Raw genomic sequence first — 27,919 nt, 5'->3', positions numbered from 1 at the left:
CTGTGAAACCCAGGTTGTCCTTGAACTCCTGCCTTAGGTTCCTGAGTGATGAGATTTTAGGTGTGCATTACTACACCCCCCTTTTGTCATCATGAAATGACTTTCTTTATTGATACAGCATCAATGTTCAACCATAGAAGCAACAACAGTAGTAGCATGGATATGTTGTATGTATATACTTAGGGAAATTGACTTATACAAACAGAGGAACTGGTCAGGTAGTCCTGTAATGCTCATGTGTCTGTGAGTCTAATGCTGGAACCTGACATTGGCCAGGCAGAAAGGAACATAGGAGCAATGTTGAAGAAAGCATCATCAAGCTAGGAGCCACAAGTGCAAGTTGAAATTCACAATCATGGAATGAAAACCTGGGTTAACATTATTATTGTTGGGTTTTATTTTTTTGAGAAAGGGTCTCTATTATATAGCTCTGACTGTTCTGGAACTCATTATATAGACCAGAATTCATAGAGACCCACTGCCTCTGCCTCCTAAATGCTGAGGTTAAAGGTGTGTGCTACCATGCCTCCATAACTGGAATTTTCTTAGGACTATGTGAATTTATTTATTCAATAAGTATTTCTGTATCAGACACTGTGCTACAACGCACACACTGCATTTAGAATGGCCTTCAAAACCCTGAGCCCTCTCAGCTTGGAGATTCTTGGAGAAGTGAGGAGATGCATGCAGAATCATGTGTCATGACTGCAAAGTTACACACTGTATAAAGCTCAGTGTATAACAGAACTGGGGCCAGAGAAAACAGCAAGAACATTGTCTGTTCTTTTTGTTGTTTGTAATCATGTTTTTTTTTTCTTTTCTTTTCTTCTTTTTTAGTTTTTGGAGACATTGTTTCTCTGTGTAACAGTCCTGGCTGTCCCAGAACTCACTCTGTAGACCAGGCTGGCCTCAAACTCACAGAGATCCGCCTGCTTCTGCCTCCCGGGTGCTGGGTTTAATGATGTTGTGCCTCCGTTAGCGGGCTGTAATCTTGTTTTTATACAAGAGATGCACATAAATGACTAATTTTGTTGGAAGGCCTGTATGTAGTTCACTATCTGAGTCCTGAAAGACACATTCTGAAAGGTATTTCAGAACCTGTTTAACTTAAGTATTGTATCAAGCTCAACACTTGTATTTTGATTTAATCCTTTTTTTGGCATTCAGGAAAGCTCTATGCCTCAAAAGCTATATGCCTCTCTTAATAAAGCTGAGAAAGAATAATTATCAACGGGGGTCCTTTGCGGCCAGATCAATTTGAGGGAAAAGTGCACATTATTTTAATTATCAATAGCTACATGTGGCCAATAGTGTCCATATTGGATAGCACAGATACTGAACACACCTTGAGAACCTAATAGTCTCTTCCACGCACTGACTTGATTCAGCTCTCAAGATCTGGTCCACTGTAATCTTTGATTGCAATTTTATCATCTATTCAGTCACTCCCTTTCCCCAGCACACCCCTCTCCAGCAGACTCCCCAAAGAGCACAGCAGCCACAGAATAGTAGTCCTCCGGGGTTCCTAGAGGGGCACACTCATCCCCACTTCCGGGGGGCGTGCTTCTAGTGGCTTCCCCGCTTTCCCAGCGGTTCGGGCTACCTTCGGAGCGAGGTGAGTGCTGGGGTGCAGCCAGTGGGCTTCGATGCCTTCCAGACCCCACTGGTCTGGCGGCGAGCCTCCCATATACCCTCTCCCCTACCCCTCGCCCCGCGTCCGTCTCGGGGAGAGCCTGGAACTGTCCCGGGGCCACTTCGTAGGTCAGCGGGTCGCCTATCTCAGCCGGTGCCTCTGCCTGTGGCGCGCTTCCACCTGCGGTTTGCACTGATTGCCCTCCCACTGACCGGTGCCTCCTGTGTGGCAGTGCTGGCAGCCTGTGAACAAAGCTCGTTCCGGGGCCAGATCTCAGCCATGGTCTTGGCTTACCTTTTTTGAACGCTCTGAGAGCACCATCCTCTCTGTAGGTTATCATTTTGAAATCTGACACAGGATCTCACTAGTTGCCCAGGATGCCTCAGCCTCCCAAGTAGCTGAGCTCACAGCCCTGCCTGTGCTACCACGTCTGGCTCTCTGTAATTTGTATCGACTCTTAGATACGTATGTGTGCTTCTGTTTAATACATGCTCCCCCCCCCCCCCCCGCGCTGTTAAATTCTGTAATGGCAGGGGCAATGTCTTGATAATTGCTTAGCTCCTGATATAATGTCTGTACACAATAAATACTAACAAATCTGTGAAAAACAGGCCCTCTTCTGATGAGCATTTTGACTCTGTGAGTAATGGAGGTATGAACAGCATTTCAGCAGTGGAGTCATTCAAGAGTGTGGACCCTATAATCCCAGCACGCAGGTGGTGGAGGCAGGAGGATCAGATTGTTAAAGGACAGTTCAAAGTATGAGCCCCTGGCTCACATAATGAAACCAAACCAAAATCAACAGTGGCAGTCCATATTACCTCCAAGCCACACAGGGTGGGACAACTTGCATATTTTGTTTCTCTTCATATATGAACTTACACTACAGCATGCTGTGAAGACAACGTGAATTGGGACATTTAAAATGGGTTGACAATGCTGGGATCTACTACAAAGGCTTCGTGTATTGTGAATTATTAAATGATCAGCAGTAACATTCTGACACATAACATTTCAGGGCAGATGCATTAATAGTAGCAGCCTGCCTCCGCCAGTGGAGGATTGCCCAGGTGTGTCCTGGGGGTTTCCTCTTGGTTAGAATGATGGCTAGTTAGCAGAGGGTGGCTTGCACCCCAGTTCAGTGCCTCCCACCTCTCCATTGCCCTTTAGCATTTGCTGGGTGACACCTAAGCCCAGGTTTCTGATCAGAGCAGTTACTGTCTATCCTCAGGGACAACTTGCTTCTTCAGATTTGTGTCCTAAGGCCCGGCCGGGAGTGGGGCCCTGAAACCCTGGAATGCCTCTCTCTAGACTTGCCTTCTGTGAGAGGATGGGAAGGAGAGTCAAGGCCCCGGGCTTGCTTTTATTGAATGTCCTTTTGGTAAATTTCCCACAGTGAAGCCTATTCCGTAACCCATTCCTTGTGAAATGGGACTTGCCTCTTGCCTTGACAGTCTTCCTGGGATGGTTTTGAACTGTGGTTTTGTTATTATTCAGGTGTGGTGAGGACAACAGAGCAGGAGATATTTGGGTTGGAAAGGCAGTTTGTTCCTACAGTTCTACAGGGGTGGGGCGTGCCTTGCTGTGAAAGCCCGAGTCAGGAGGCAGAAAAAGCAAGGGGGGACCGGTAAGAACCTTGCCTCACCATGGCTGTGGCTGCTGTGAGAGGGAACAGGGTAAGCTGCAGAAGCACCTTGTGTGTGTGTTTGCTTGTTTGGATCACTTCAGCCCGCTCTGGGAGATGGGGATTTCCCTGCTTGTTTGGTGCTGACCTTGAAGGGATCAGAATTGGAAAGTGATGGTCTGGAGGGTGAGAGCCTGAGAACTTGGGCTGAGGGGATTCTGGGTCTGTTGGTTTCCAGTGACAGGGGAGCTCACACTGAGTTGCTTACTGCTGTGGGAACTGGGAAGCGCTGAGAGGGGATATTTATGTGAAAGCATCGGAATAAAAGGATGTGTTCAACACACCAAGCAGCTCCTCTAGCACCTCTGTGTTACTTTATTGGCTCTTTCCAGGAGAGAGAATGGGACGGCAGAAAAATTCAGCTGCTGAGTAAAATCTCACCGTGATGACCTGACAGGTTATGATTGTCAGACTCCAACACTGGCGCTTTTTGTGAGCGACACCACTTACCGGAGGTCTGCTCAGTGCTGTGGAAATGTTTTCAGTTTGTATTAGGTGCCCGACAGTGTTGACCAGTGCTGCTTTGAAATGCTTGTTGTGTAGTCATGGACAAGACCAGTAGTTCATTAAAGTGTGTGTATTCATTTATGTACTTATTTTATTTATGTGTGTCTGTGTGCATGTATGTGCACTGTGTGCATTCTAGTCCCTGGAACTACAGGTGGTTGTGAGCCACTATATGCATGCTGGGAACTGAACCTGGGTTCTCTGTAAGAGTGGTAAGTGTGCTTAACCACTGAACCATCTCCAGCCAACCCTCCTCACCCAGTAAAGTGTTTTTGGTTGTTTGTTTGTTTTTTGTTTTGTCAAAAAGTGAAATGCTTTGAGGGAAATGCAGTTCCCTTAAACCTTGTCTTACAACTCCTTGACTGAGAGTTCCCAACATTGACACATCTCAGGATCCTCTGTGGACTGTGTCACAGCTGGAGTTATTGGGATCTGATTTAGGTGCATCTAACTAAGCTAGAAGTCATCCCATTCGCATACCGAGTGAGTGGGATGAATACATTAAAAGAGGGCTTCCTAAGAGGTTTTTGTTTTAAAAAACCAAACCAGAGGCACATGGAGGGAACATATGTAGCATTCTTACTAATAGTAGATCCAGGTGACAGCCAGAATCGATTGCTAACTAGTGAGTGATGCATTGTGGAAACCCAGTCTGGCCCATAACATTTTTTTTTAAAGATTCATTTATTTTTCATTCATGTACATGTTCTGTGTACTAAGTGTTTGCAGAGCCCTTGGAAGCCAAAAGTGGGCATTGGATCTTCTGGAACTGAAGTTACAGACTGCTGTCAGCTGGATCTACCATTAGGTACTGGACTTGATTCCAGATCCTTTGGAGGAGCAGCCAGTGCTCTTAACTCCTAAGCCATGCCTCCTGTCTCCCGAGAACAGTCTTGATAGCACATTACATTAGGTATCAAAAGTCAAAAACAATCAGTAAACACTGCTGTGAGCAAAAGTTGGTCAGAGGAATATAATCATATTTTCAATTTGCAAAGACCACACTGGTTACAATGTGGATAACAGACTGGTGTGGACTGAGTGAGTTTGGGCAAACCAGTGGGAAGGTGTGTGGTTTGACACTTGGAATAGTCAAATAGGCTAGATTTGAAGGGCAGACGCTAGAGGTAGGAAATAAGCCAGCAGGGCTTAACTTGAATAGAAGGGGTTAGAGAGGACCGTTAGAGATGTTGGTTACTGGCCACACAGCCAGATGGATATTCCTGTCTACTGGACACAGCCCCCGTTCACTCCCCGCAAGACACAGTTTTTCTGCATAGCCCTGCCTGTCCTGGAACTCTTTCTGTAGACCAGGCTGGCCTTGAACTCACAGAGATCTGCCTTCCTCTGCCTCCTGTACTGGGACTAAAGGTGTGCACCATCACCTCCCAGCCTGAATATAGGTTTGAGCTGGCAAGAATCATGAATTGGTTACCTCCTGATCTTATGAGATATTTTATGAGATATAACATTATGACTTATGCTGCATCTAAAGTCCTTTTGAGAGTTTCAAGAGAATTTATGATGAGAATGAGCAACTGTAGGCAGCTAGGTCTGGAGATCAGTGATGGATATTAGAAGAGAGTGAGGGCATAGAAGTCTTGAGGGGTGTGGAGAGGGCCAGCAAAAGGAAATGCCAGGACTGATTGTATGGGAGGCACTGGAAAGGAAATGGAGGAGCAGAAACAATTCTTTATGATTATAAATAAATTCCCCTCAGCCACACAAGCCTGAAAGACAAGTTGTTTGGGCACAGTGTTTATAATAAAATTGAGTGAGGGCTAATGAGGTGGCTCAGAGCTTTTATTGCTCTTGCAGAGGACCTGAGTTCACTTTCTAGTATTTATGTTGGCTGGTTCACAACTGCCTGAAATTCCAGCTCCAGGGAATCAAATATCCTTTTCTAGCCTCTGTGGGCACTACGTGCATAAGTGCAAACCCATACATAGATACACACCTATATTTATATATAATTAAAAATAGATCATACATAGATGCATGCACACACATATAAAATTAAAAATAGATCATGAAAAAGAAATTTTAAAAATTGAATAATATCATGACACTGGAATTGAAAAGCTAGAGATGTACCAGACTGATGATCACTAAGTGAAGAACACACATCTGTGGGCAGCCCCGGTACATGCTGTGACACGCCATAAGCGATGTGATGGCATGGCACATACCATTTGTTTCCCTCTTTGTTTAGATTTTAGTTTATTTGGGGTGTTTGTGTATAGATCAGAGGAAAACGTCCAAGGATTCTTCTTTACTCTTTGTGTTCCAGGTCATTAGGCTTGGTAGCAAGTGTCTATTGTACCATTTTGTCCTTCCGTCCCAGTCCCGTCCCCCCCCCCCATCCCCCAGACAAGGTATCACTATGTAGCCCTGAAATTTCTTACATCCTGACTGATTTAGTAAGAGCGAAATATTTAGTATTTCTCTGGTACTAAAGTTTAAGAGTTTGGGAGGTGTTTAAGAGGCATGAATGGCTGTTGGTTCTGTTCTGTTCTCTCTTACATCATCCGCTAGTGTTCCAGGGTCTGGCATAGACTTTTAAACCTGGGTGCATAGAAATACCTGGGGCATTTACTAAAGCCTTGTTCCTGCAGATTCTGACTGAATCTGTCATAGGGCCCGTCCTCCATGGCTGACTGAGCTATAACTGGAGGTGACAGCCATTAGTCTGCTGTCCCTAAACCACCGTCGACTTCTTCAGTGGGCCATGTCCTCTTACAGCCATTGTGTCACTCCGATCAGGTTCCTGAGATTTCTCCTACAGGCCGCTCTGCCTGCCTCTTCTGGCCCCTCTCTCTCTAGTCTTAGTCAGTGGTCTTTTTCTTATGTTTACCTTCCTTTGATTTATCATGCTTTTTACCTGTTTTTTTTTTCCCCCACATTGAACTAAGAGACCCTGGGAAGAGAACTTTTAATGTGAGACTTCTGCTTAGCAGTCTTTATAGCACACGGTACATTTTTAAGTATTTGTGAAATAATGAAAGAAGGGAAGCCATCACTCTTTTTTTTTATGCTGTGACTTACAGTCAGGAATAATCTCTCCTTCTCTGTGCAGTCATGGACATTTCCTGTGACCTTCCCATCCAAACATTTTGCCATCACTAATTTGCAAGAACAACCAAGACTGGTCTGGGCAATCAATTCTGGAATAAAAACAGCCACTGACTGAGCATCAGGCAATCCTAGGTTCACATCCTGACGAGTTTGGGGACTTGGGCAAATTCAAGATGCTTGACTTCTTCATCTATAAAACATGGGGATGATATTTACTGCACCATGGTATCATTGAGGCTCAATAAAATAGCTCTTGTAAGCTGGCTAGCCCATAGCAAGTGTTACATTTTGAGTTTCTGTCTTTGGGAGACTACATGGTATGGCAGAGCTAAATACTTGCAAAGTCCAGCTCTGCTGTTTATTAGCTGTGTGTCTTTGGTCATCTTATGATCCTCAGAAGCCTCATTTGGAGCATGGACAAAAACACAATTGTCCTTATGGAGCACTATTTTATCATCCCTAATGCTATCCCTAACGTTATTTCTAAAGGTCTCATGACTTTAGCTATACTAAAATTTTGTCGCATGTTCTGAAAACAATCTTGAATTATCTATAGATTATCATTTGTATGGAAGTTCTCTTTTAGTCCGGTTTCTACACAGGCACTGAACTAGTGAGCTGAGTTCCTTAGTTCTGCAGGTCAGTCCCCCAAACCCCAGAGGTATATACCCAGGTGGCTATCCTTCATCAACATGTGTATACATTCTGAGTACATGCTTTCCCTGTGTAACCTGAGCACTGTCCACCTCAGGGGCTCTCTGGATCCACCTCCTCTGCCTCAGCTCGGTAGTCTTTTCAGATTGTCTTGCCCAGGATGTTCAGAGAGGCCACAGCCCTGGCCTGTCATGCTCCAGAAGGACAGAATGGACTCAGCGCTGTGAAGGTTGAAGAAGAAAATGTCTGGAGGCAGGACTTCAGTCTTCAGGGGAGCCTCCAGAGCCAGGAGCTTTTCCGCCAACAGTTCAGACAGTTTGGCTACTCCGACTTCACTGGGCCCCGGGAGGCTCTGAACCAGCTGCAGAAGCTTTGCCAGCAGTGGCTGAGGCCAGAGGAGCATTCCAAGGAGCAGATCCTGGAGCTGCTGGTGCTGGAGCAGTTTGTGGCCATCCTGCCTGTGGAGCTGCAGGCATGGGTGCAAGAGCACAGACCCGGAAACGGAGAGGAAGCTGTTACTCTGCTGGAGGAGCTGGAGAGGGAATTTGATGAACCGAAACAACAGGTAAGATGTAAGGGTTGTTTTTTGTTGTTGTTGGTTTTGATCTATTGTGGCTAGTAGAGAAGCCGTTATGAGTAGCATGGACTCAGTGCTCGGGGGAACTTAACCAGTTTCCTGTCTCTTGGTAGATTAATTATTCACCCATTAATTCAAGCCATGGGATCTGTAGTGCTTTTCTTTTTTTCTCTAGTCATCTGAAGAGTTTTCTGGTTCTTTTGTTCATTGCTGTAGGGTGTTTCTCCTGTATATCCTCAGTCACAGTGCTGGTACTTGTTACTCTAGGACACAGCTCATGGCTCTGAAATGATCTGCAAAGAAATGACACTCATGGGAACACAGAAGTCTCCAAGTAGCCCACTGCAGTCCTTGGAGAACCATTGCAGGAGTGAACCCCAGGAGCCCCAGGTTTTCCAGGAGCAAGATGAGGCAACCCTACCATTTAGGGTTGAGGATGGAGGTGAGGACTACCAAATGTGCCAAGACTTTGTTAATGACTGTCACTAAGTAGTGTGGAAAATCCTGCTGACTTTGGCTCAGCCTACAACCTGAAATTTCAATGTAATTTTTCAAACTTGGATTAAGAATGGAAGTCTTTCATAAGATTTTCTAATGTGCCAGGCGGTGGTAGTGCAAGCTGGGTGGTGGGGCACACACCTTTAATTCTAGCACATGGAAGGCAGGAGCAGGCTGATCTCTGTGAGTTCATGGCCAGTCTGGTCTACAAAGTGAGTTCCAGGACAGCTAGGGCAGTTACACAGAGAAACCCTGTCTTGAAAAAAAAAACCAAAAGGAAAGAAAGAAAGAAAAGATCTTTCTAGTGCCGAATTCTAAGGCTGATACTGTTTTTTAAAAGTATTTTTGTCATTCTAACAAGGCAGTTTCTAAGAGGGACAAGAATATCATATCAGTAGCTAAAGTCTCATAATAACTTGGAAAAGGGAAAACTTAATTATTTAAAATTGTCAGCTGCAGGCTAGATGTTGTGGCATACACCTATAACAGCAGTGCTGACTTGAAAGGCTGAGAGGTAGGAGGCTGCATGTTGCAGGCCAGCCTGGACAGCATACCATGAAGGTCTCAAGAAGAAAAGTAACAAGGCACTGGCCACTATAGTACCACTAAGAGTCAAACGTACAGGGCTAAGGTGGAAAGTCCTCAGAAGAACACATATGCAATAGGTGCCATGTTTCACCTGCTCCTGCTAGGGTTGAGATCACAGTATCATCACAGATGGAGGTGGAGATGTGCTTTGAAATGCTCGGTGGGCTAGATTCAGTATAAGCCACCTTAGAGTACTAAAAGCCTGCCAGAAAATTTAACTTAGCATAAAATTTGCTGGGAAGCTGCCAAGGTGGACAGTTTCTTTGAAATTTATTGGGACATGTGTTGTTGGGTGTCCTGCATGCTGTGGGAATGAACACAAAGGTCTTCTTCTCCACTGTTCTTCCAACTCTCTCAACTGATAAAATGTTATGTGCTAGTATAATGCCAGAATTATAGATAGGACAGTGATGAATTTGAAATAAGGAGGCAATAAGTTGAAAGTATCACAGGTGCCCAGTGTTAGAGCCAAAAGGACTTTAAGTTATTGACAACATCTCTGTGGACAGCAGCCACATCAGGTTATTAACCCGTTGTTACATCCAACTGCTTCTGACTTCATTTTCACCAAGCAATCTTGCTACAGTTCTGGGAAACTTAACGATATTAAGAAAATGCCTTATCAAGTCAAGTCTGTGTAATTTACATTATTATTAAGGTTATACTGTATAGTTACAAGAGTTTGGCTAGTATGAGTCCACCTTAAGAGGTAAATCTGTTCATTGTATGTTGATATAATTAGGTATAAGGGTACAGAAGCCTAAAGGCCTAACCTTGGCAGTTCACCAAAGGAATCATATCAGTTATTTACTGTGGTTTCTTTAGAAACACCCACTGAACTTTACTCTACTTACCTACTCTGATACTGCCCTCTTAAATACCCTGTATATTAAGCAGTAAGCATATTAAAATGCATTAAAAATGATCTTATCATATTGCCTTACAGGGAACTATCTATTAATAAATAATAATAGCTAAATGTCTGTATTAGATGTGTTTTTGTTTTGCTTTGTTTTGCTAAGAATTTTATTTTTTTCAAAACAGGGTTTCTCTGTGTAGCCTTGGCTGTTCTGGAACTCACTCTGTTGACTAGGCTGGCCTCGAACTCAGATTCACCTGCCTCTGCCTCCCAAGTACTGGGATTAAAGGCATGTACCACCACAGCACGGCATCTATATTAGTCTTTAATCAGCATAATGATAAACCTGAAGCAATGAACACTATAAAGAATAAAGTGGTTTATTAGTTCATGCATTTATAAGTTTAAAGCTCTGTTACTTTCATTGGCTCGTTTCTGGTTAGGGGCCTTTCTGTATCATAATGTTGGATATGAGAGTACAGAGAAACATGATCACATAAAAACAGGAAGCAGAGATAGGCTTTTAGAACAATCCTTGCAAGAACTAACGAGTTTTCATGAGAAACATCCCCAAAATCCTTGAGGATGTTGCAGTTGATTAGGATCTCCTAGGCCTTCCCTTTGAAAGGCTCCATCAGCTGCTACATGATTGTCCTGGGGACCAAGCGCCCAGAAGATAAGCCTTAGAGAACAAACAGCATGAAAACCGTAACAATGTCTAAATCTTTTATAGTACCCCTCCTTCCTTTCTGTCTCCATTACTGTTTTTTTCAGACAGCCTTGTTACATAGCCTTGACTGTCCCAAACCTGATATTCAATATATAGACAAGGCCTGTGTCTCTGCCTCCTGAGTGTATTGGGATTAAAAAGTGCATGCCACACCTGGCCCTCTGCTTAGTTTTATTAAGGGCTTGGCAGATTCTAACTACCTTTATAGGTTGAAGCTCTAGCTCTTAGTACCTTAAGATGTGACTGTACTTTTTGGACATGATGTTACTGTGTTCCTTATCCATTATGCCTGCTGTCTTTTTGGGAACAGGAAAAAACATCTTGTTTTTCTGATTTGTGTATCTAAGGTCAAACTTTCTCTGGTTACACCATTTCACTTCATGTAGTACTTATTTTTGTTGTTGTTTTGTTTTCAAGACAGGGTCTCACTATGTAGCTCTGGCTGTCTTGGAACTCACTGCACAGACCAGACTGACCTGGAACTCACAAAAATCCACCTGTCTCTGCTTCCTGAATACTGGGATTAAAGGTGTGCACCCCTATGCCCAACAAGTGCACTATTTTTATGCCTTTATTATATACTAGTGCTTTGTTGGGAGATTATATATATATATATTTTTTTTAATTTTTTATTTTTATTTATTTATTTATTTTTTGAGGCAGGGTTTCAGTATGTAACCCTGGCTGGCTTGGAACTCAGTATGTAGACAAGACTGGCCTCAAACTCAAAGATCTCTCTAATTGTCCTTGTCTCCTGAGTGCTGAGATTTAAGTTGTGTGCCACCACCTAGCCATTTTCCATCACTTTTTTTTTTTTTATTTTTTTGAGACAGGCTTTCTCTGTGTAGCTTTGTGCCTTTCCTGGATCTCGATTTGTAGCCCAGGCTGGCCTCAAACTCACAAAGATCTGCCTGCCTCTGCCTCCCGAGTGCTGGGATTAAAGGCATGTGCCACCACTGCCCGGCTTTCATCACTTTTAAAGATAAACACAACCTTGAATAAGTTGTCACTGTAACTAATGATTTAACTTTCTGAAATCCAAGAACAGTACAAATTTCATTGTTCAGGTCATCTCTTTGCTGTCTCTAATTTCTCATAGAGATGGTAGAAAAGGAAGCCAGCTTGCTCTCAGCTTTTGTTAGACATTCATTATAATGCAGTCTTGTTTTCAAGGTGTTGTAAACTTGCATATCAGAAATACATGTTTTTATGAGAAAGCATTGCTTTTCCAAAGATGAATTCAAATGAGTTTTAAATTATTTTTGGCTCAGTACTACAGCTTTGATTCCAAAAAGACATGCAGGTAACTTGGGGAAAGACCTTAAAATTTGAAGTTAGCCATCTTTAATCTTGACCACCAAGTAGTAATCCTATAGTTTCCCATAGCTCTTGAAAGCTTTTGTTTGAGTGGTAAAATGCAGTTTGAGAGAATTTTTGAAGAAATAAAAATAATTTAACAGTTCAGACTTTACCCTTAAAATAATTCAATGTATATTAACTGTCTCTAATAGTTCTGTTTAGAGATACTAGGAATTTAGAAATAAAAGGGCATGCTGTATGATAGATGGGTTTGCCTTTAGGCAGCTGTTTGTATCCATTTTGTTTGAACATTTATACTTGTGCGGTGAATCACTAATACTCCCACCTGACCTAGAATGAATAAGGAACCCAGAGTATTTCTTTCTAAATGCTTTGTGTCTTTCTCTACTGCTTATATTTATTTGCCCTATTTGGAACCTGCCAGAATTTGCAATGCTCTCTTGCTCTTTCTTGCCCACCTCCCTGTGTCTAATACTTAGCCCCCCAAAACTGTATGGTATCATGTACTCTTCTACTTTGTTAGATGTAATGCTGATCTACAACTCTCAAGACATCTTATTACTGGTTCTGTATCACCTCTAATCTAGAACCGTCTCTTTCCTTTCTGGTTTATGATTGGTATTACTGTTTGCCACTTCTAAGTATTATTTTCTTGTTCACTATTCAACGGCTCCAATACTTATGTTCTTTGGCCATTTTACTCTCCTATAGTGTCCATTTACTCTAATTACTATAATATTCTGTATTGGGAAGCTAATTGTCATTTCCCTACCCATATCCCTTTCCCAGTCCTGGAGATCAAACCCAGGGCTTGGTGTTTGCCAGCACTCTGTCACTGGGCTGTATCTAGCAACCCTCCCTCCCTTTAAATGTGTATGCGTGTTTGCCTGCATGTATGCATATGCACTACCTGCATGCCTGGTCCTCACAGAGGCCAGGAGAGAGTGTTGGATCTCCTGGAACTGGAGTTAGGATGGTTATGAGCTACCAGCTGGGTACTGGGAACTGAACCAGGGTCCTCTGCAGGAAGAGAATGCCCTCTTAAATCACCAAGCCATCTCTCAAGACCCAGCATTTCCCCGTTCCTTTGGTTTATTTGTTGTTCCTCCTATAACTTTTTTAACATGAAAAAAATGACACAGCCTATTCACATTTTTAGACAGCAAGATGGTGACTGACAAAGTACTGACAGCAAAGCAAGAAATTGTTGAATGTGTGCCATCAGTGGCCATGGCATCTCCAGGAAGACTTCCTAGGGAAACTTCTCCAGTACAGACAGCTGAAGAAACTCTGCGATGTCTGGACACCAATGAGAAGCAAAGAGGAAGTGATACAAGCAACAAAATGAGTCCACTTTCCTCCCAGGGAAGCTCTCTCAGTCTGGCAGCCTTTACCAAGAAACCCTCCCCAGAACAGAACACCTTGGAGTGTAATGAAGGGGAAGCACTTCTCAGTCTAAACTTACATGGTACTACACAGCCCAGAACGCCCACAGGGAAACTGCTCTATGAGTGCTTGGATTGTGGGAAAGCTTTCTGCCATAGGTCAAAGCTGATTAGACATCAAAGAAGTCATACTGGAGAGAGACCTTATGCATGTAAAGAATGTGGAAAAGCCTTTGGATTCAGAACAGATCTTGTTAGACATCAGAGAATTCACAGTGGTGAAAAACCCTACAAATGTTCTGACTGTGGAAAAGCTTTCAGGGGCAGCTCAGGGCTCATTAGGCATAGGAGAATTCATACTGGAGAGAAACCTTATGGTTGTGATGAATGTGGGAAAGCCTTCAGCCAGAGCTCTACTCTTATTCAGCATAAGAAGATTCACAGTGGAGACAAAGGCTATGAATGTACTGAATGTGGTAAGGCTTTTAGGAGAAGTTCTGTTCTTATGGAACATCAAAGAATCCATACTGGCGAGAAACCTTATGAATGTAATGAATGTGAAAAATCCTTTAATCAAAGCTCAGCACTCACCCAGCACCAGAGAACCCACTCCGGGGAAAAACCTTATGGATGTTATGAATGTAGGAAAATATTTAGGCACAGGTCAGGCCTTATGCAGCATCAGAGAACACATACCAGAGTTCAACTCTGTGGGTAAGAGTTGTATAATTGTGAAATGCAGGGAATTCACTTTGAAGGTGAGACTCCACAAAAAAATAGAAGTTTCCTGACTGCAGGACCTTTGTCTTTCCAGACTAGTTCAGTTCTGTAAAGAGATTCACACAAAAATGCTTATATATCTAGATCTTGTCTATGAAGAATGGTAAAAAGACTGACCCACTTCTGAATGAGGACTCACCAATATGCTCTTTATCCCATTCCCCACTGCAGATGAACTGTCTTTGAGCATCTTCATGTAAGTCCATGACTGAGACACAGATCCGGCAAGATCTCCTTGAAGGTGGCAAAGATCACTGTTCAGCAGTGTTTGTGTCTGACAGGAGTAGGCATGTTTTAAGAGTTACTGAACTCTGAAATGTTGAATTGAGGCTATGAAATATCATGTTGTGAATCAGTTTAATATCTGAGGGATGGAAGCTCATTCTGCCCCCTTGCCAGTTTTCAACCCTGAGTTTCCTGTTGCAGTCTGCACCCTTATTTGGTATCCCCAGGCTTAACCACTGGAAGAATAGACTTGGTCAATGCACTCTCAAAATAAAGGGCTAATGGAATATACAAATTTATTAGACAAGTTATTACGGTAAGAGTGTGGCAATAACTGCCAGATAAATTCAGTGTTCTGTTGGAAGACATTTCAGAGATGCTTTACCTGATCTACAAGGTAACCAAAGATTTCCTGGGTGTGATATTTCATTTGAGACCTAAGATACGGAAGTTGCCTGACTAATGGCAGAACAGAAGCAGAGTTTTTCATGTATACATGGCATGATGAGAAGAGAGGGTCTGGAGACATTCCTGCTTCTTGACTTCAATTCCTGCTGAAGTTTTCTCTGACCCCAGTTCAGAAGCCAGGTGGGTTCCTTTTCCTGTTTGTTATAGCCTGAGTTGGATACCTTGTTTCAGGTCACAAGACCTATATGATCTAGATGTATTCAGAATTAGCATGGTAAAAGAAACCCCTGGTGTTTGTAAAGTCACACATGTATACCAAGGAAACAGTGTAAATTGGAAGCTGAGGGACACTGAAGTCCAGAGTCTCTCTCAGCATTAGGTTTGCAGATGATAAGCCACTTGAGGGAAATACATATTGAATCAATCTTTCAGACTACAAAAACTTTCTTGATTTTAATTTGGCAGTTTTAGTTAACCCACAATTACTGAAGGTAATTTTTACTTAGGAAAATGCAGAATTGGTGATAATAACTATTGTGAATAGGGGAGGTAGGATTGGATATGGTTCTCGCTTCCAAAGGTTGTACAATTGTCATTTAAGCTCTAACTTAAAGGGAAAATTCAAATGGACAGTGAATTGCCTTCTCTTATATATGACAAGTGAATGAATCAATGTTTTAAATATCATTTAACCCTTTTTCTAATTGTGAGTGTTGAGAAGTATTAAGTCATCAATAGCCCTATTACCCATAGCAAAACTAACTTCTGAACTACTTCCTATTAGTGTTTTTCTGTAATCCTAATATTTTTGGTAAAAATCTTTATTATGAATTTTTGCTAATTTTAATATTTATATGTTCAATATGCACTCCAGTTGCTTAAATATCAGCATGTAATGAAATGTAATAAAACTGAAATTTTAAAGTTTTGCTTTTAAGTCATTCAGGTAAAGGAATCCAACATGAGAGGAGTTAGGCTGGAGGGTGGGAAGAGTGTGGAAAAAAAGGTAAGTAGCACACTTAGGTTCTAGTTCCTGGGTTAAATAAACAGCACCAGGAAGCTATGACAGCCAGACTTGTAAGGTTGAGTTGCTGGAGCATTGGAATGAAATAAGAACCTTTTAAATTAGTAAATCCACCAAGATATCCTCCCTCCTCAATTCTAAGTGCTGAGAAAGACCTTGGGAATGACTACTTTTAAATTATGTGCATATGAATACAAATACCTACAGAGGCCAGAAGAGGGCACTGGTTCCCCCTGAAGTGGAGTTACAGGGAGTAAACCACTCAATGTGGTTGCTGGGAATAGTCCCATACAAAAGCAGTACCTGCTCTGAGCCATCTCTCTAGTCCCATGTTTTGAGTAATTTGGAGACAGGGTTTCATATGAAGCCTAGGCTGGCCCAAGAGATGGGGCTTTCCTCTTCAGTTGTTCACAAACAGAAGTGGGTTATGAGGTCACTGTCAAATGACTGAAAGACTCAGTCCTCTCTCAGTGTTAGTTGCAGGCTGTGGAAATGAGGGAGAAAGAAAGGTATGAACACTGATTTAAGATCCACGTGAGGCAAGCACTGCTTCACAGACTGCCGCTGGAGCAAGAGGAAGAAGAGCAGAGAGCAGAGAGCAGAGAAGGACATTGTTATTTCCTCTCTGAAAAGGCTGTTGAAACTGACCCTAAGATCATCTTCAGCTCCTTTCACATGAGCTATTGCTGTGAGATAACAACTTGTTTATGCCTGCTGCATTCATGGAAAAGCACTCACGGCAGAAGTTCTCAGCCACAAATCTTCATGCAGCTCACTTGCACAGGAATTTAGAATTTGAAGGGGATTCTTCTAATATTATGAAGTAGGTATGTCTGCATTGATTTCATCAACAATGAAAGACCAGAGTTAAGTTAGTTAAGGCAAGGGCTTATTTCCACACCTATTTGGGGCCTTTGTTCACTACCTGCTCTGCCTAGGGCTGGGGAATCTAGGGATTAAGCTTGAGGCTTTAAACATGGTAAACTTATGCTTTACAGCTGAACTATATTCTCCTGCCCCTTCCTCTACAAACAGTATTAGATTTTGCAGTAAAACTTGAAATACAAAAACAGCACATTACCTATAACTTCATCACCCAGGAGTAACCAGTATAACATCTTGACATTGAATATTTCCATTATTTTTAATGTATAATGTTTTACATAGGATCATGTTGTATATATTGTGTATTTAATATATCATGAATGTTTAACATGTTTTAACAGCTTGTAAGGATGCATATTCATGGTTTCTCAAGTGTATTTCTGGGTAGAATGTCAAAGTCCAAGGCAGTGCTTAAGGCTTCTAGCCAGAGATATGTATTCACAGACGTTAGCAGCAAGAGAGTCCTAATTTGCTCGAATCCTTGTTAGTTTTATATGGAAAACAAATACCACCTTTCACTTCTATTCCAATATGACTATAACTTGTAAGACTGGACATATATGTATTGTTACTGACAGGTCTTTGATTTAAATGTTAATGGGACTTTTTCATGGATAGTAGTAAAGTGCTTCCAGAATAGAGTTCTGAGTTAAAATTCTGACCCTTTAGCTATGATATTTTACCATTTCCTATGTGTAAAATATAATTTGTACTAATGACTAACTAACACATACATAAAGCCCATGGCAAATAACCATTACATTTCCTTCTGATCTTTCTAAGAGCTCTACGGTATTTCTCCTTTTCTAACATCATCTATCTACTTAACGTCTACATTAGACATTTAGTTCATTATTTTTATTAGTTAGTACATACTCACCTAAATGTCCAAGACAGAATTACTTTTGTATCATAAGAATTATTGTTCTATGTTTCTATATAGATTTGATTTTGGTAAGGTATGTTATTTCTTCAGACCATTAAGTCTTTGAATTGACTTTTTCTCCACAGTATTTTTGAGATGGGATCTCATCATGTAGCTCAGACTGACCAGGAATTCCTCATCCTTTTGTCTCACTGTTCAGAGTGCAGGGAAAACAGGCTTCTTGAGTTGATCAGCTTTCCTTCTTGCACTGCACCAGCCTTACGATAGATACTCTTCCTGATGGGTTCCTCAGAAGACGGAAAGACCTGACAAAATTACCCCTTTCTGTTGTTACTTCTCTAGCATCGTCCTTAAAATTTGCAAGATACTGATAAGTATTGCTGACATAAGACAAAGTATGTGCAAGGCATTTGGAGAAAAATCCAAAGACCCAGAAACTGACAATGTTTTGAGCACCTGAGCAAGGCAGTTGTGCTCAGGTAGAAAAATCATAATGGAGCAGCCTTAGAGCTATGGCATCTTCTAACATAGCAACTCCAATACTGTCTAAAGAACCTAGAGTCTGCATCTAGGCTGTCTCTTCCATATTGCACTCCTACCAGTCTCCCTGGTTGATAAACACTGTCTCAAGCTGTACCAGGAAACCACTTACTACCCATTCCATTAGGCCACACTACCAAGACAAAGCTTTTCATGGTGCTGTGACCAAGGATTCGAGGTTTTATCTATTAGAAACTTCTTCATAGGCTCATATGCACTTCTGGCTGTAGTCATACTTCTCACAGATGTGATGCTAATTCTCAACTCAATAGGCAATGTTCCATGTTTTGTTCCTGGTGTAAAACAAACAAACAAACAAAAATTTCTTCCTTTATTATAACCTGGCCTTCCTTCCTGATTAACTCCTCATTCTTCATATCATTTTAGTTTCCTTTATCCAAAGTTCTTGGACAAGAGGGAAATGGGAAAAGTGCCAGGCAGTGGTGGCACACGCCTTTAATCCGAGCACTTGGGATGCAGAGGCAGGCACGTTTCTGTGAGTTCAAGGCCAGAATGAGTACCAGGACAGCCAAGGCTATCCAGAGAAACCCTGTCTCAAACCCAAACCCCACTCCCAAAGGTTATAATATACTGACCATACTGAAGTGTCATTACCTGACTGGTAATTGCTACTAGACTGTAGAAATGATCTTTTGTCACTAAATTTCTAGTCCCTGGCACAAAGCAGGTATTAAAAAATAACAGGACTGACCACTTTCCTAGCTTGTGCCACCCCAAGTTCAATACCCAGCATAGAAGTGGGGAACGGACAGGGCCCCCAGCTTGTATAAACTAATTTGTATCTTTTTCTTCTCAAGCTCATTTCATTTTTGCCCTATCTTGGGATCAACAAATCACTGATGAAACGGTTTCCTCATTTTACTTGTTGACTAGCTACCACTGAGTAAAAACTTCAGTTTCTTAGGCAGTTTCTCATGCCATCCATATTATCTCACAAACCTGGTACAAACAATCAGATGTAGTGACAGACTGAATAAAGCCTTTCCCATGACATTCTCATAGAAAATAAGATCTCATTATTACATTACTTTTTTTTTTTCCTGAGTATTCCTAATGTTAAGAGCATAGCTCAAAGTAATGGCCTTATCTCTTGTGGTAAATCACAGTAAGTTTCAAAGAAAATTTGCACTGCATTGGGAAGTGCTATACAAAGCAAGTTAGATTGACTAAAGACCATTTGTTTTTTAAAACTACCTTTATGGAATCTTGTTCCAAAGTCAACCTTTTGACTAATACAGAGAAAAATATACTATTTACCAGTCATTACATTAAGTTACTTAACAGCATGGACTCTCTGATGGCGCATCAACACTGATCTGTGCCTAAAAGCCTTCCCACATTCATTACATATATAAGCTTCATCCCCAGAATGGATTCGCTGGTGCTGAACAAGGGCTGAGCTCCTTTTGAAGGTTTTGCCACAGTCATTACACTGATACGGTTCCTCTCCACTGTGAATTCTCTGATGTCTTATGAGGTTTGAATTCAGACTGAAGGCTTTCCCACACTCACTACATTCATAGGGTTTCTCTCCACTGTGTATCCTCTGATGGGTAATCAGCTCTGAGCTCTGCTTGAAGGCTTTCCCACATTCACTGCATTCATAGGGCCTCTCTCCTGTATGAATTCGCTGATGTCTAATAAGCTTTGAGCTCTGGCTAAAGGTTTTCCCACATTCATTACACTTATAGGGCTTCTCACCAGTGTGAATTCTCTGATGTATAATTAGATAGGAACTTTGACTGAATGCTTTGCCACACTCATTACATTTACAAGCTTTCTCGCCTGTATGAATTTTCCGATGTCTAGTGAGGGCTGAGCTCTGGTTGAAGGCTTTTCCACATTCATTACATTCATATGCTTTTTCACCACTATGGATTTTCTGATGAATAATGAGATAGGACCTCAAACTAAAGGCCTTCCCACACTGATTACATTTATAGGGCTTTTCTCCAGTATGGATTCTCTGATGTTGTGTTAGAGAGAAAAGCTGTTTAAAGCCATGCCCACATACATCACATCTGTAAGGTCTATCTTCTGGAGAAACTTTCTGACAGGTTACAGAGTTTGTACTTAGAATTAAGCATCTTTGAGATTCATCGTGATGGTCTCTTTTTGCTAAGGATTTGTGAGTGAAGATCACTTGACTAAAACTACCCCTATGGAGAGGAGGGGGGCTTCTTCGCTGCCACTCTGAATTGCTTTTGTGCTCACTAACACCTCTAAGTGAAGGATCCCAAGGCAGTCCTGGTGACTTTTCTTCTGAAATGTCCTCGTTTGCTGTTGTTTCATTATTCTTTGAATCTGAAATAGTAAAAGCAAAACAAAATAAAATTAATAAGCCCCAGGATTTACATCTCTTTAGTTACTCTCAAGTCTTTCTATATTCCACAGGTTAGCCCAGTACTTCTGGTCTCAAGGGATTCTTCCTACCCATCTTTCCAAGTAGTTGGGATTATATGTAATCTCCACTATGGCTAACTTAGTCACTTTTTAGTCATCTACTTAGAAAGATGTCACCTGGGATCTTTTCTCTTTCCCAATGCTAAAGCCTACATCTTCCTTTTGACTTTCATCTTTTCTTTCTTTTGAGACTTCAACTGATCAATTGCTCACTACTTTTCTATTATTTTCAATCTCTTTCTAAGTTGACTTCCTGTAATGGTTAGTTTTTAATTATCAATTCAACATAATCTAGGATCACTTGGGAAGAATGTCTCAGTGATACTGTCCAGATCAGGTTGGCCTGTGGGAATGTCTGTGGGGGGAAACTGTCTTATGTTAATTGATGTGAAAAGGCCCAGCACATTGTGGACTGTGTCATTTCTGGATATGGGTCCTGGACTGTGTAAGAGTGGAGAAAATGAGTGTAGTGGTAGGCATGTGTGTTTTTATCCTTTCTCTTCTCTTTACTATGGATGTGACTAGTTGCTTCAAGTTCTTGCTGTCTTGACTGTCCTACAATAATGAAATATAATCTATAATCATGAGGTAAAATAAACCATTTTCCCCTTAAGATGCTTTTGCCAGGGTATTTTATCATAGAAACCCAAAACAAACCAAGTCACTCCCTCCCTCCTTAAAACCCAAGCTCCTTGCCTATGTATCTGTTGAGCAACCTTACATTCACAGTAAATTTCTTGAAATGGTTTGTCTGGAGTCATCCCAATTCTGCCTACAGTCTGGTTTCAGTTTACCTTCCTCTTGACTTCTGCTACGTCTACTCACAGCAGTCTTGTCAGGGTTACCAGGTTTTAACTGTACATAACTGAATGGGCACTTCGTGGATCTTCTTCTAGCATGATTCTGAGACACATACCTTCCATTGTTCTATTTTTCTTCTTGACATAGGGTTTCACTCTGCAGACCAGGCTGGCCTCAAACTTAGGGCAATCCTACAGCCACTCAAAGGCTGGATTAAAAATGTGAGACACTACATGTGACCCTCCTTTTCTCCATGTTGTTTCAGCTTTTCCTTTCGGATTTTAGGGCTAGTAACTAAAAAACTATGTTCTTTCAGAGTCTACCCTGGGTTTTCATGTATCTTAACTGTTGAAACTCTCTACCCTAGATTTCAGTTACTACTTATATTTAAGCTATGTCTTTTCAGATCTTCAAATCTACCTTGAAACTGTCATATTGGATTTTTGCTTGTATCTGTACCCAAATGTACCATACCAAATACATCAGATTTTTTTTTCTTTTTTATGAACAGTACCATTATTAGCCAAGCTCTTCAAGACTGAAACTTGATCACATTCAGATTATTCTCTTCCATGAACTGTTTTTAATGATGACCATCTACTGCAATGCACTTTCAATGCTGAGAAATAGGATTTAATCTTCTCTCTGCCCCAGAGTAACACAGATTTCCTCATTCACTGTAGCCTTTTGGATTCTAAGCCTCTAATAAGCATCTAATTTTGCCTTTCTTCAATCATTTCTATACTATCCAGCTGAGTTCTAAACCACAAATCCAATAATGCCGTTTTCTCATCCATTACTCTTCAACTGTACCCTTTACATGTAGGATGTGAATTAGTGTGACATAAAGGCTTTAACAACTATGCCTCATTTTCTCCTTTAGTTTTTCTTTCATTTTCTTCCCTTACCAATTCTCCAGTCAAACTGAAGAACTTATAGTTTCCATAATGGTTTGTATTCTCTCACCCTAACTACCTATTTACCTGGCTTTCTCCTACTCATAGTTCAAATATGGTGTCACAGGGGTCAGTAAAGGGTGTTGGATCTGGAGTTACAGTTGTAAGCTGCCATGTGGGAGCTAGGAACTGAACAAAGGTCCCCTGCAAGAGCAACAAATGCTCTTAACCATTTAGCCCCCTCTCCAACCCTCCTTGAATCTCATATTAGGTTCGGTGTCGTTCTGTGTGCTGCTGCAGTATCCACACATTGCCTACTTGTATTCCGTAATTTACTGCACTAGGATGCATCTGCTTTCTTCTCCGTGAACCACTCATGAAGGCCTGAAAGTTCCTTGAGGATGAAAACATATCTACTGTAGGATTAGCCATTTCTAGCACTCTTCCAGGTTATAAAATGATGAAGTGAATCAAGGACAGGGAACCTCATACAAGAGAGGATGACTGCAATTCATAAGGATTATGGAATCAAAGCTGCTCAAGTGAGTACCTCTGGCTTTAATGCAAGTGATGTTCACATGCAACAAGTTTATAAATGCAAGTCCGCACCTTCAGAACAGAGGCCTCCCTTACATAAATTTGAAGATAAATTTCTATTCTTACCACTTTTAGAGGAAAAGCAAGGTTTCCAGGATTTTAGCTGTGTCTTCAAAGGTTGGACTTGGATGCTTGTTGAGTCTTGGGATGCTCTGAGATATGTCAAATCTTTCCATGACACTGATGGTCCTGGTGGACTATCTGGGACCTGGAACCAGAAAATATGATTAGTAAAAATCTCAAACAGGTAAATGAAGCCACTGCCACAGGTGAAGAATGGGTGGTGGAAATAGGTATGTGTCATTGTTATATTAAGGTTTGTGGCTCCTCAGAGACATTTTAACTAGATAAGATACTACGTAATCTAGGCTGCATTTTTTTTTTTTTCAACAACACATATCTCTGTTCCCACCTGCTGTGCTGGATCATCAAACTCTTTCTCCAAATCCTCCAGCAGATTCACAGCTTCCTCACCACTTCTTGGACCATGTTGTTGAACCCATATCTTTAGCTCTTCAGGTAAGATGCTCAGGAACTGCTCCAGCACTAGCAATTCTAGGATCTGCTCCTTTGTGTGCAACTCTGGCATTAGCCACTGATAGCAGAGTTCCTGGAGTCGACCCAGAGCCTCTCGGGGCCCAGGTGTTTCATGGTAGCAAAACTTCCTGAACTGCTGGCGAAACAATTCTTGGCAAGATTGGGTACTCCCGTTCTGTTTACATTTCTGACTCCAAGAAAAACTATCTTCTATTTTTACTAGTATTAATTCTTCTTCTTGATCCTGAGGTTTTAACGCTGAAATTTCTCTGGATTCCATAGCCATACAAAAACCTTAGTACAACTGGGTTTTGTGCTGGGGAGGATCCTACAAGATATGGAAACACTATTAACCTACAGCATTGGAAGAAAAATCTCCAAAAACTTGTGACATCGAAAGGAAACAGGCTTAAGACTAAATAAGTTGACAAAATTTTAAGATCATACCCCCCACTGTGTAAAATTCCTACCACTAATTACAGAAAAAATTTTAGAAGTATAAGAATGCAATATTAATACGAATTACATAGTGAGATTATTTCATTTTCAACTATGTTTCAGTCCTGATTAAATTCTTTACTCCAGCCAGGTGGTGGTGGTGCATGCCTTTAAACCCCACACTTGGGAGTCAGAGGCAGGTGGATCTCTGTGAGTTCAAGGCCAGCCTGATCTACAGAGCAAGTTCCCGGACAGGCTCCAAAGCTACACAGAGAAAGCCTGTCTTGAAACTGCCCCCCCCCCCCCCCCCCCCCAAAAAAAAGAAAGAAAAACTCTTTACTCCATATGGAAACTAGAACTTTTTTCAGTGCTGTGAATGAACTCAGGGCCTTATACAAACAACAGACACTTTCACTTTGCTACTAAGCTGCATCCTTGGCCTCCTTTGACAGTGCTGGGACTTGACCTCATGCCCTTCACCGTACTAGACAAGCATTCTACCCCTGGGTTACATCCCCAGCCACAGAAAATTTTAATAAAATACAGGCTGCAGATTCAGAAATCTAAAGGTAGTAATACTTTGGCAGATTTTTTTCCCCTGGTTTTTTGAGACAGGGTCTATGTAGTCCTGGGACCGGCTGTATAGACTAAGATGGCCTTGAACTAACAGATATCCTCCTGCCTCTGCCGAGCTACTATTAAGGCATGCAACACCACACCCAGCTTTTGGTAGAATATAATGCAGGCTTAGGTTTTTTTTTTAGTTATTGTTTATTATAGCAGGTAGTTTTGGTCTACATTTATGGTAGTAACATTTTAAAAACACACTAAACATGAATTTGTTTAAATAAAACAATGCTGTATATTTGCCATTTGGTCCCACTAGTATACTGAATTTTTCAACAAACACGGAGGCACTTACTGTGTGTGGGTTTTTGTTCTGAGCCAATATTATAGAAATGTTGGGCTATGAATGAATTTAGTGAGGAATTCAGTAACTGTAAAATAGTTAGCTTGGGTTAAAAAGAAACATGCTATTAGGGACGATAAGTCAACTTAAGCTCTCAAAAGCTGGAGTATTCTAAATTTAATTGAAATATGGTAGCAATCAGGTACTAGATTTGGGGACATAGAACAAACACGACTTGATGTTTGGAGGGGTGTATGCAGAGGCCTGGCTGCCCTTCAATTAGTGTTGAAAGCCGGCCCTAAGCTCACAAGGCTGAGCGCAGGACGAGACGCTCCCCACTGCCCGGGCCGAGGCAGCCACAGCATCCTGTGTCCCCGCTTACACATTAACCCAGCCCCACTCCTACCAGGGAAATCTGACCCCGTCAAGCAGCGCAAAGTCAGCTCCCTTCCCCGCTCTAACGGAGCAGGGGCCACCCATGAGCTAAGCCTGCGTCCTGGCGGCGGCGCTGCAACTCTCCTTCACCCCTCACCACCCCTCAGTTCCGTGACAGGGGACCCCGCGCGCCGACGACACACCGCTCCCCGCACAGCGAACAACACACCCGCTACCGACCTGTCTTCCTCGGGTGAAAGCACAGCGTCGGCGCGTGCCTGAGGGGCACCACCGGGCCGTCCAGCGGAAAGCGGGGGTTGAGGGCCGCGACGGGGCGTGCCACCGCCTCCCCTCCGACCGAGCGCCGTCCAGGAGCCGCAGCCGGGGCAGTGCACACTGCAGCCACAAAGACCCGCGGCGCGTCCCCGCCCCTTCCGCCCGCGCGCACGCGCCTGCCTCCGTCCGCCCCGCCCCTTCCGCTCGCGCGCACACGAACCTCCGCCCCGCCCACGTGGGGGTCTTCCTGCCGCCTCCGCCCCCCCCCCCCCCAGCTCCATTGTCGCGGCTGTGCCTTCTCACTCCCCCAGTTTTCCAGTTCCCTATTCAGATTTTCCCGTCCTGACAGCTGTTTTCCGTGACCCCTGACAGGAGTAAACCTCTGCGTGAATGCACGGAGCAAGAAGTAACGGTCCCACGAGCTGCCCCAGGTGCTCGGCGCGGCAGCCGCCTGGTCGGTCCTGTGTGCACAAAGCCATTGCACAAAGCCCAGCTGCCGTGACTCGGGCGCCAGACACTTCTTTCCCTTTTTTTTTTTTTTTTTTTTTAGTATCTGTTGTTCATGTGTACAAATGTTTTTCCTGCATGTATATGTACACCATGCATTGCGGGCAGAGGCCAGAGGAGGGCGTTGAATCCCCTGGGACTGGAGTGATAGTGGTTGTGCATGTCGGTACTGGGAACCCAACCTTGGCCCTCTGCAAGAGCTGTCCTCTTCACCTCTGGGCCATCTTTCCCAGCCGGTCTGTCCTTGTTTTAAAATATTTACCTTTATTATTTTTATGTATGTGTGTGTGTGTGTGTGTGTGTGTGAGTGAGTGTGAGTGTGTGTGTCTTCGTTTATATGGCATGTGTGTGCAGTGCCCACGGAGATCAGACGAGGGTGTTGGGTCCCTTGGAACTGGAGTTACAGGAAATGTGAGCCCCCATGTGGGTGCTGGGAATGGATCTTGGTTCTCTGGAAGAATAGCAAATGTTCTGAACAGTTCCATTTCTCCAGTCCCAGCTTGTCTCTTTTTAAAGGTTACAGTGCTTTACTTTGTGAAATATCTTGTATTTGTTAAGGACATCAGATATTTTTTCACACATAGTTTTCCATTTATTTGTAACTTTTAAAAAATGTTAATTAAAAAAGGGTAACAAGGTGATAACAGAAATAAGTTCTCTTTTGTGAACTAGCACTTAAATCAGATATTTGGAAACAATGTCCATTAGGCTGTAGATCTATTAATAACTCAATAATCATAGATATTGTGAAATATTAGCAATTTAAAAATAGCAAATAGGTAAGTTTGAGCAAAACTTCCCTGAAAGAAAATATACCTTACATTAACCTTTGCAAGGCTGATTAACTAGAACTTAAGTGACTTGGAGAGTTTGGGATGTGGCAAGTCCAGAGCCAAATTATCTAGGCCATCTTGAGCCCTCTTAACAGCCATTTATTACTCCCCTGTGTATCTGACCTAATAGCTTTGTGACCGTAGGTAAATCATTTGGAATGTATTAGTTTTCCATTGAAACATATTAACTAAGTGTTATCAGACAGCATCTGAAGCCTATAGCTGAGATTTCTCCACTGGGCTATCACCTGATTCTGAGGTCTCCACCAATGTATTTAAACAGTGTCTTGATGCTCACGACTTTCTTTGTTCTGTTTCTATAAGAACTTCATGAAACTGCTTGCACGTTGGGACATTTAATTTGGGGTGGCCTAAATCTGTGTTCCCTGGCCATGACTACTCATATTTGCCTCCCAAATAAACTCTTATCCCCTTTGTGTTTTCCTGTCAAAATAATACTACTTGGTATTTGTTGTCTATTGTTGGATAACAGACCACTCTATAGGCTTAGACATTAAAGCAAATGTTCTGTTGCTCACAATTCCATGGCAAGGAATTCAACAATGTTTAGCAGAGATTGCCAGGCCTTGACTCATGAGACGCCAGCTCTGGTGCTTGAGCTAGGATTAGAAGGTCTAAGTGGCTTCACTTACACTCCTAGACTTGATGCTACCTTTCTGCCACTCGGGAATATCACCACGTATTTAGTCTCATCCATCATTTAGATGGTCAGCCTGAACATTCTTATACAGTAGCTGGCTTCCACAGAGTGAAAGAGAAAGAAAAACCTAGACTTGGAACCAGCATTATATCACCTCTGCTGAACTTTGTTGATAGAGAGATTCATGGGATGGGTACCAGATTCCTCCTCTGACTTGGAGCAGCAGCTTGAACGTAAGAGGAATGTTTGCCAGTTATTTTTGCTTCAAACCTATTGCATATTCTTATACTGAGAAGCTGTCATTTAGGAATGGAAACAGCTGAAAGGCAAGGCTATGTTATCAGCTGTAAGGCTTTCAGATGCTGTAATGGAACCTTACTAAATGCCCTTATGTTAAGTCCCCTCT

General features: G+C 42.3%; 2 protein-coding genes across 4 annotated transcripts; one reads left to right on the top strand and one right to left on the bottom strand.

Annotated features, from left to right (window-relative positions):
- Positions 1-1,555: 1,555 nt before the first annotated feature.
- Zscan30 (zinc finger and SCAN domain containing 30) lies at positions 1,556-16,162 on the top strand. Of its 3 annotated transcripts, none has more exons than XM_036205268.1 (4): positions 1,556-1,615; positions 6,901-8,118; positions 8,398-8,572; positions 13,285-16,162. In XM_036205268.1, the coding sequence occupies exons 2-4, from the start codon at positions 7,714-7,716 to the stop codon at positions 14,226-14,228; spliced, it is 1,524 nt and encodes a 507-aa protein (XP_036061161.1). In that variant the 5' UTR covers positions 1,556-1,615; positions 6,901-7,713; the 3' UTR covers positions 14,229-16,162. The 3 variants fall into 3 exon arrangements, with proteins under 3 accessions (XP_036061161.1, XP_036061162.1, XP_036061160.1); XM_036205269.1 differs by having other exon boundaries at positions 1,559-1,615; positions 7,651-8,118; positions 14,462-16,162; XM_036205267.1 differs by having other exon boundaries at positions 1,559-1,615; positions 7,651-8,118.
- Positions 16,163-19,455: 3,293 nt separating this feature from the next.
- On the bottom strand, positions 19,456-25,666 carry Znf397 (zinc finger protein 397). Its single transcript, XM_036205266.1, has 4 exons — positions 25,477-25,666; positions 23,389-23,841; positions 23,043-23,184; positions 19,456-20,583 (listed from the first exon to the last, which is right to left on the bottom strand). Exons 2-4 carry the CDS (start codon positions 23,797-23,799, stop codon positions 19,553-19,555), a joined length of 1,584 nt encoding a protein of 527 aa, XP_036061159.1. The 5' UTR covers positions 23,800-23,841; positions 25,477-25,666; the 3' UTR covers positions 19,456-19,552.
- Positions 25,667-27,919: the final 2,253 nt, after the last annotated feature.

The sequence above is a fragment of the Onychomys torridus genome, chromosome 13 (genome assembly GCF_903995425.1).
Source record: "Onychomys torridus chromosome 13, mOncTor1.1, whole genome shotgun sequence".
NCBI classification, from domain to species: Eukaryota; Metazoa; Chordata; class Mammalia; order Rodentia; family Cricetidae; genus Onychomys; species Onychomys torridus.
Note: the sequence above shows the minus strand (reverse complement) of the source record. Positions and strands in the feature narration are given on the sequence as shown.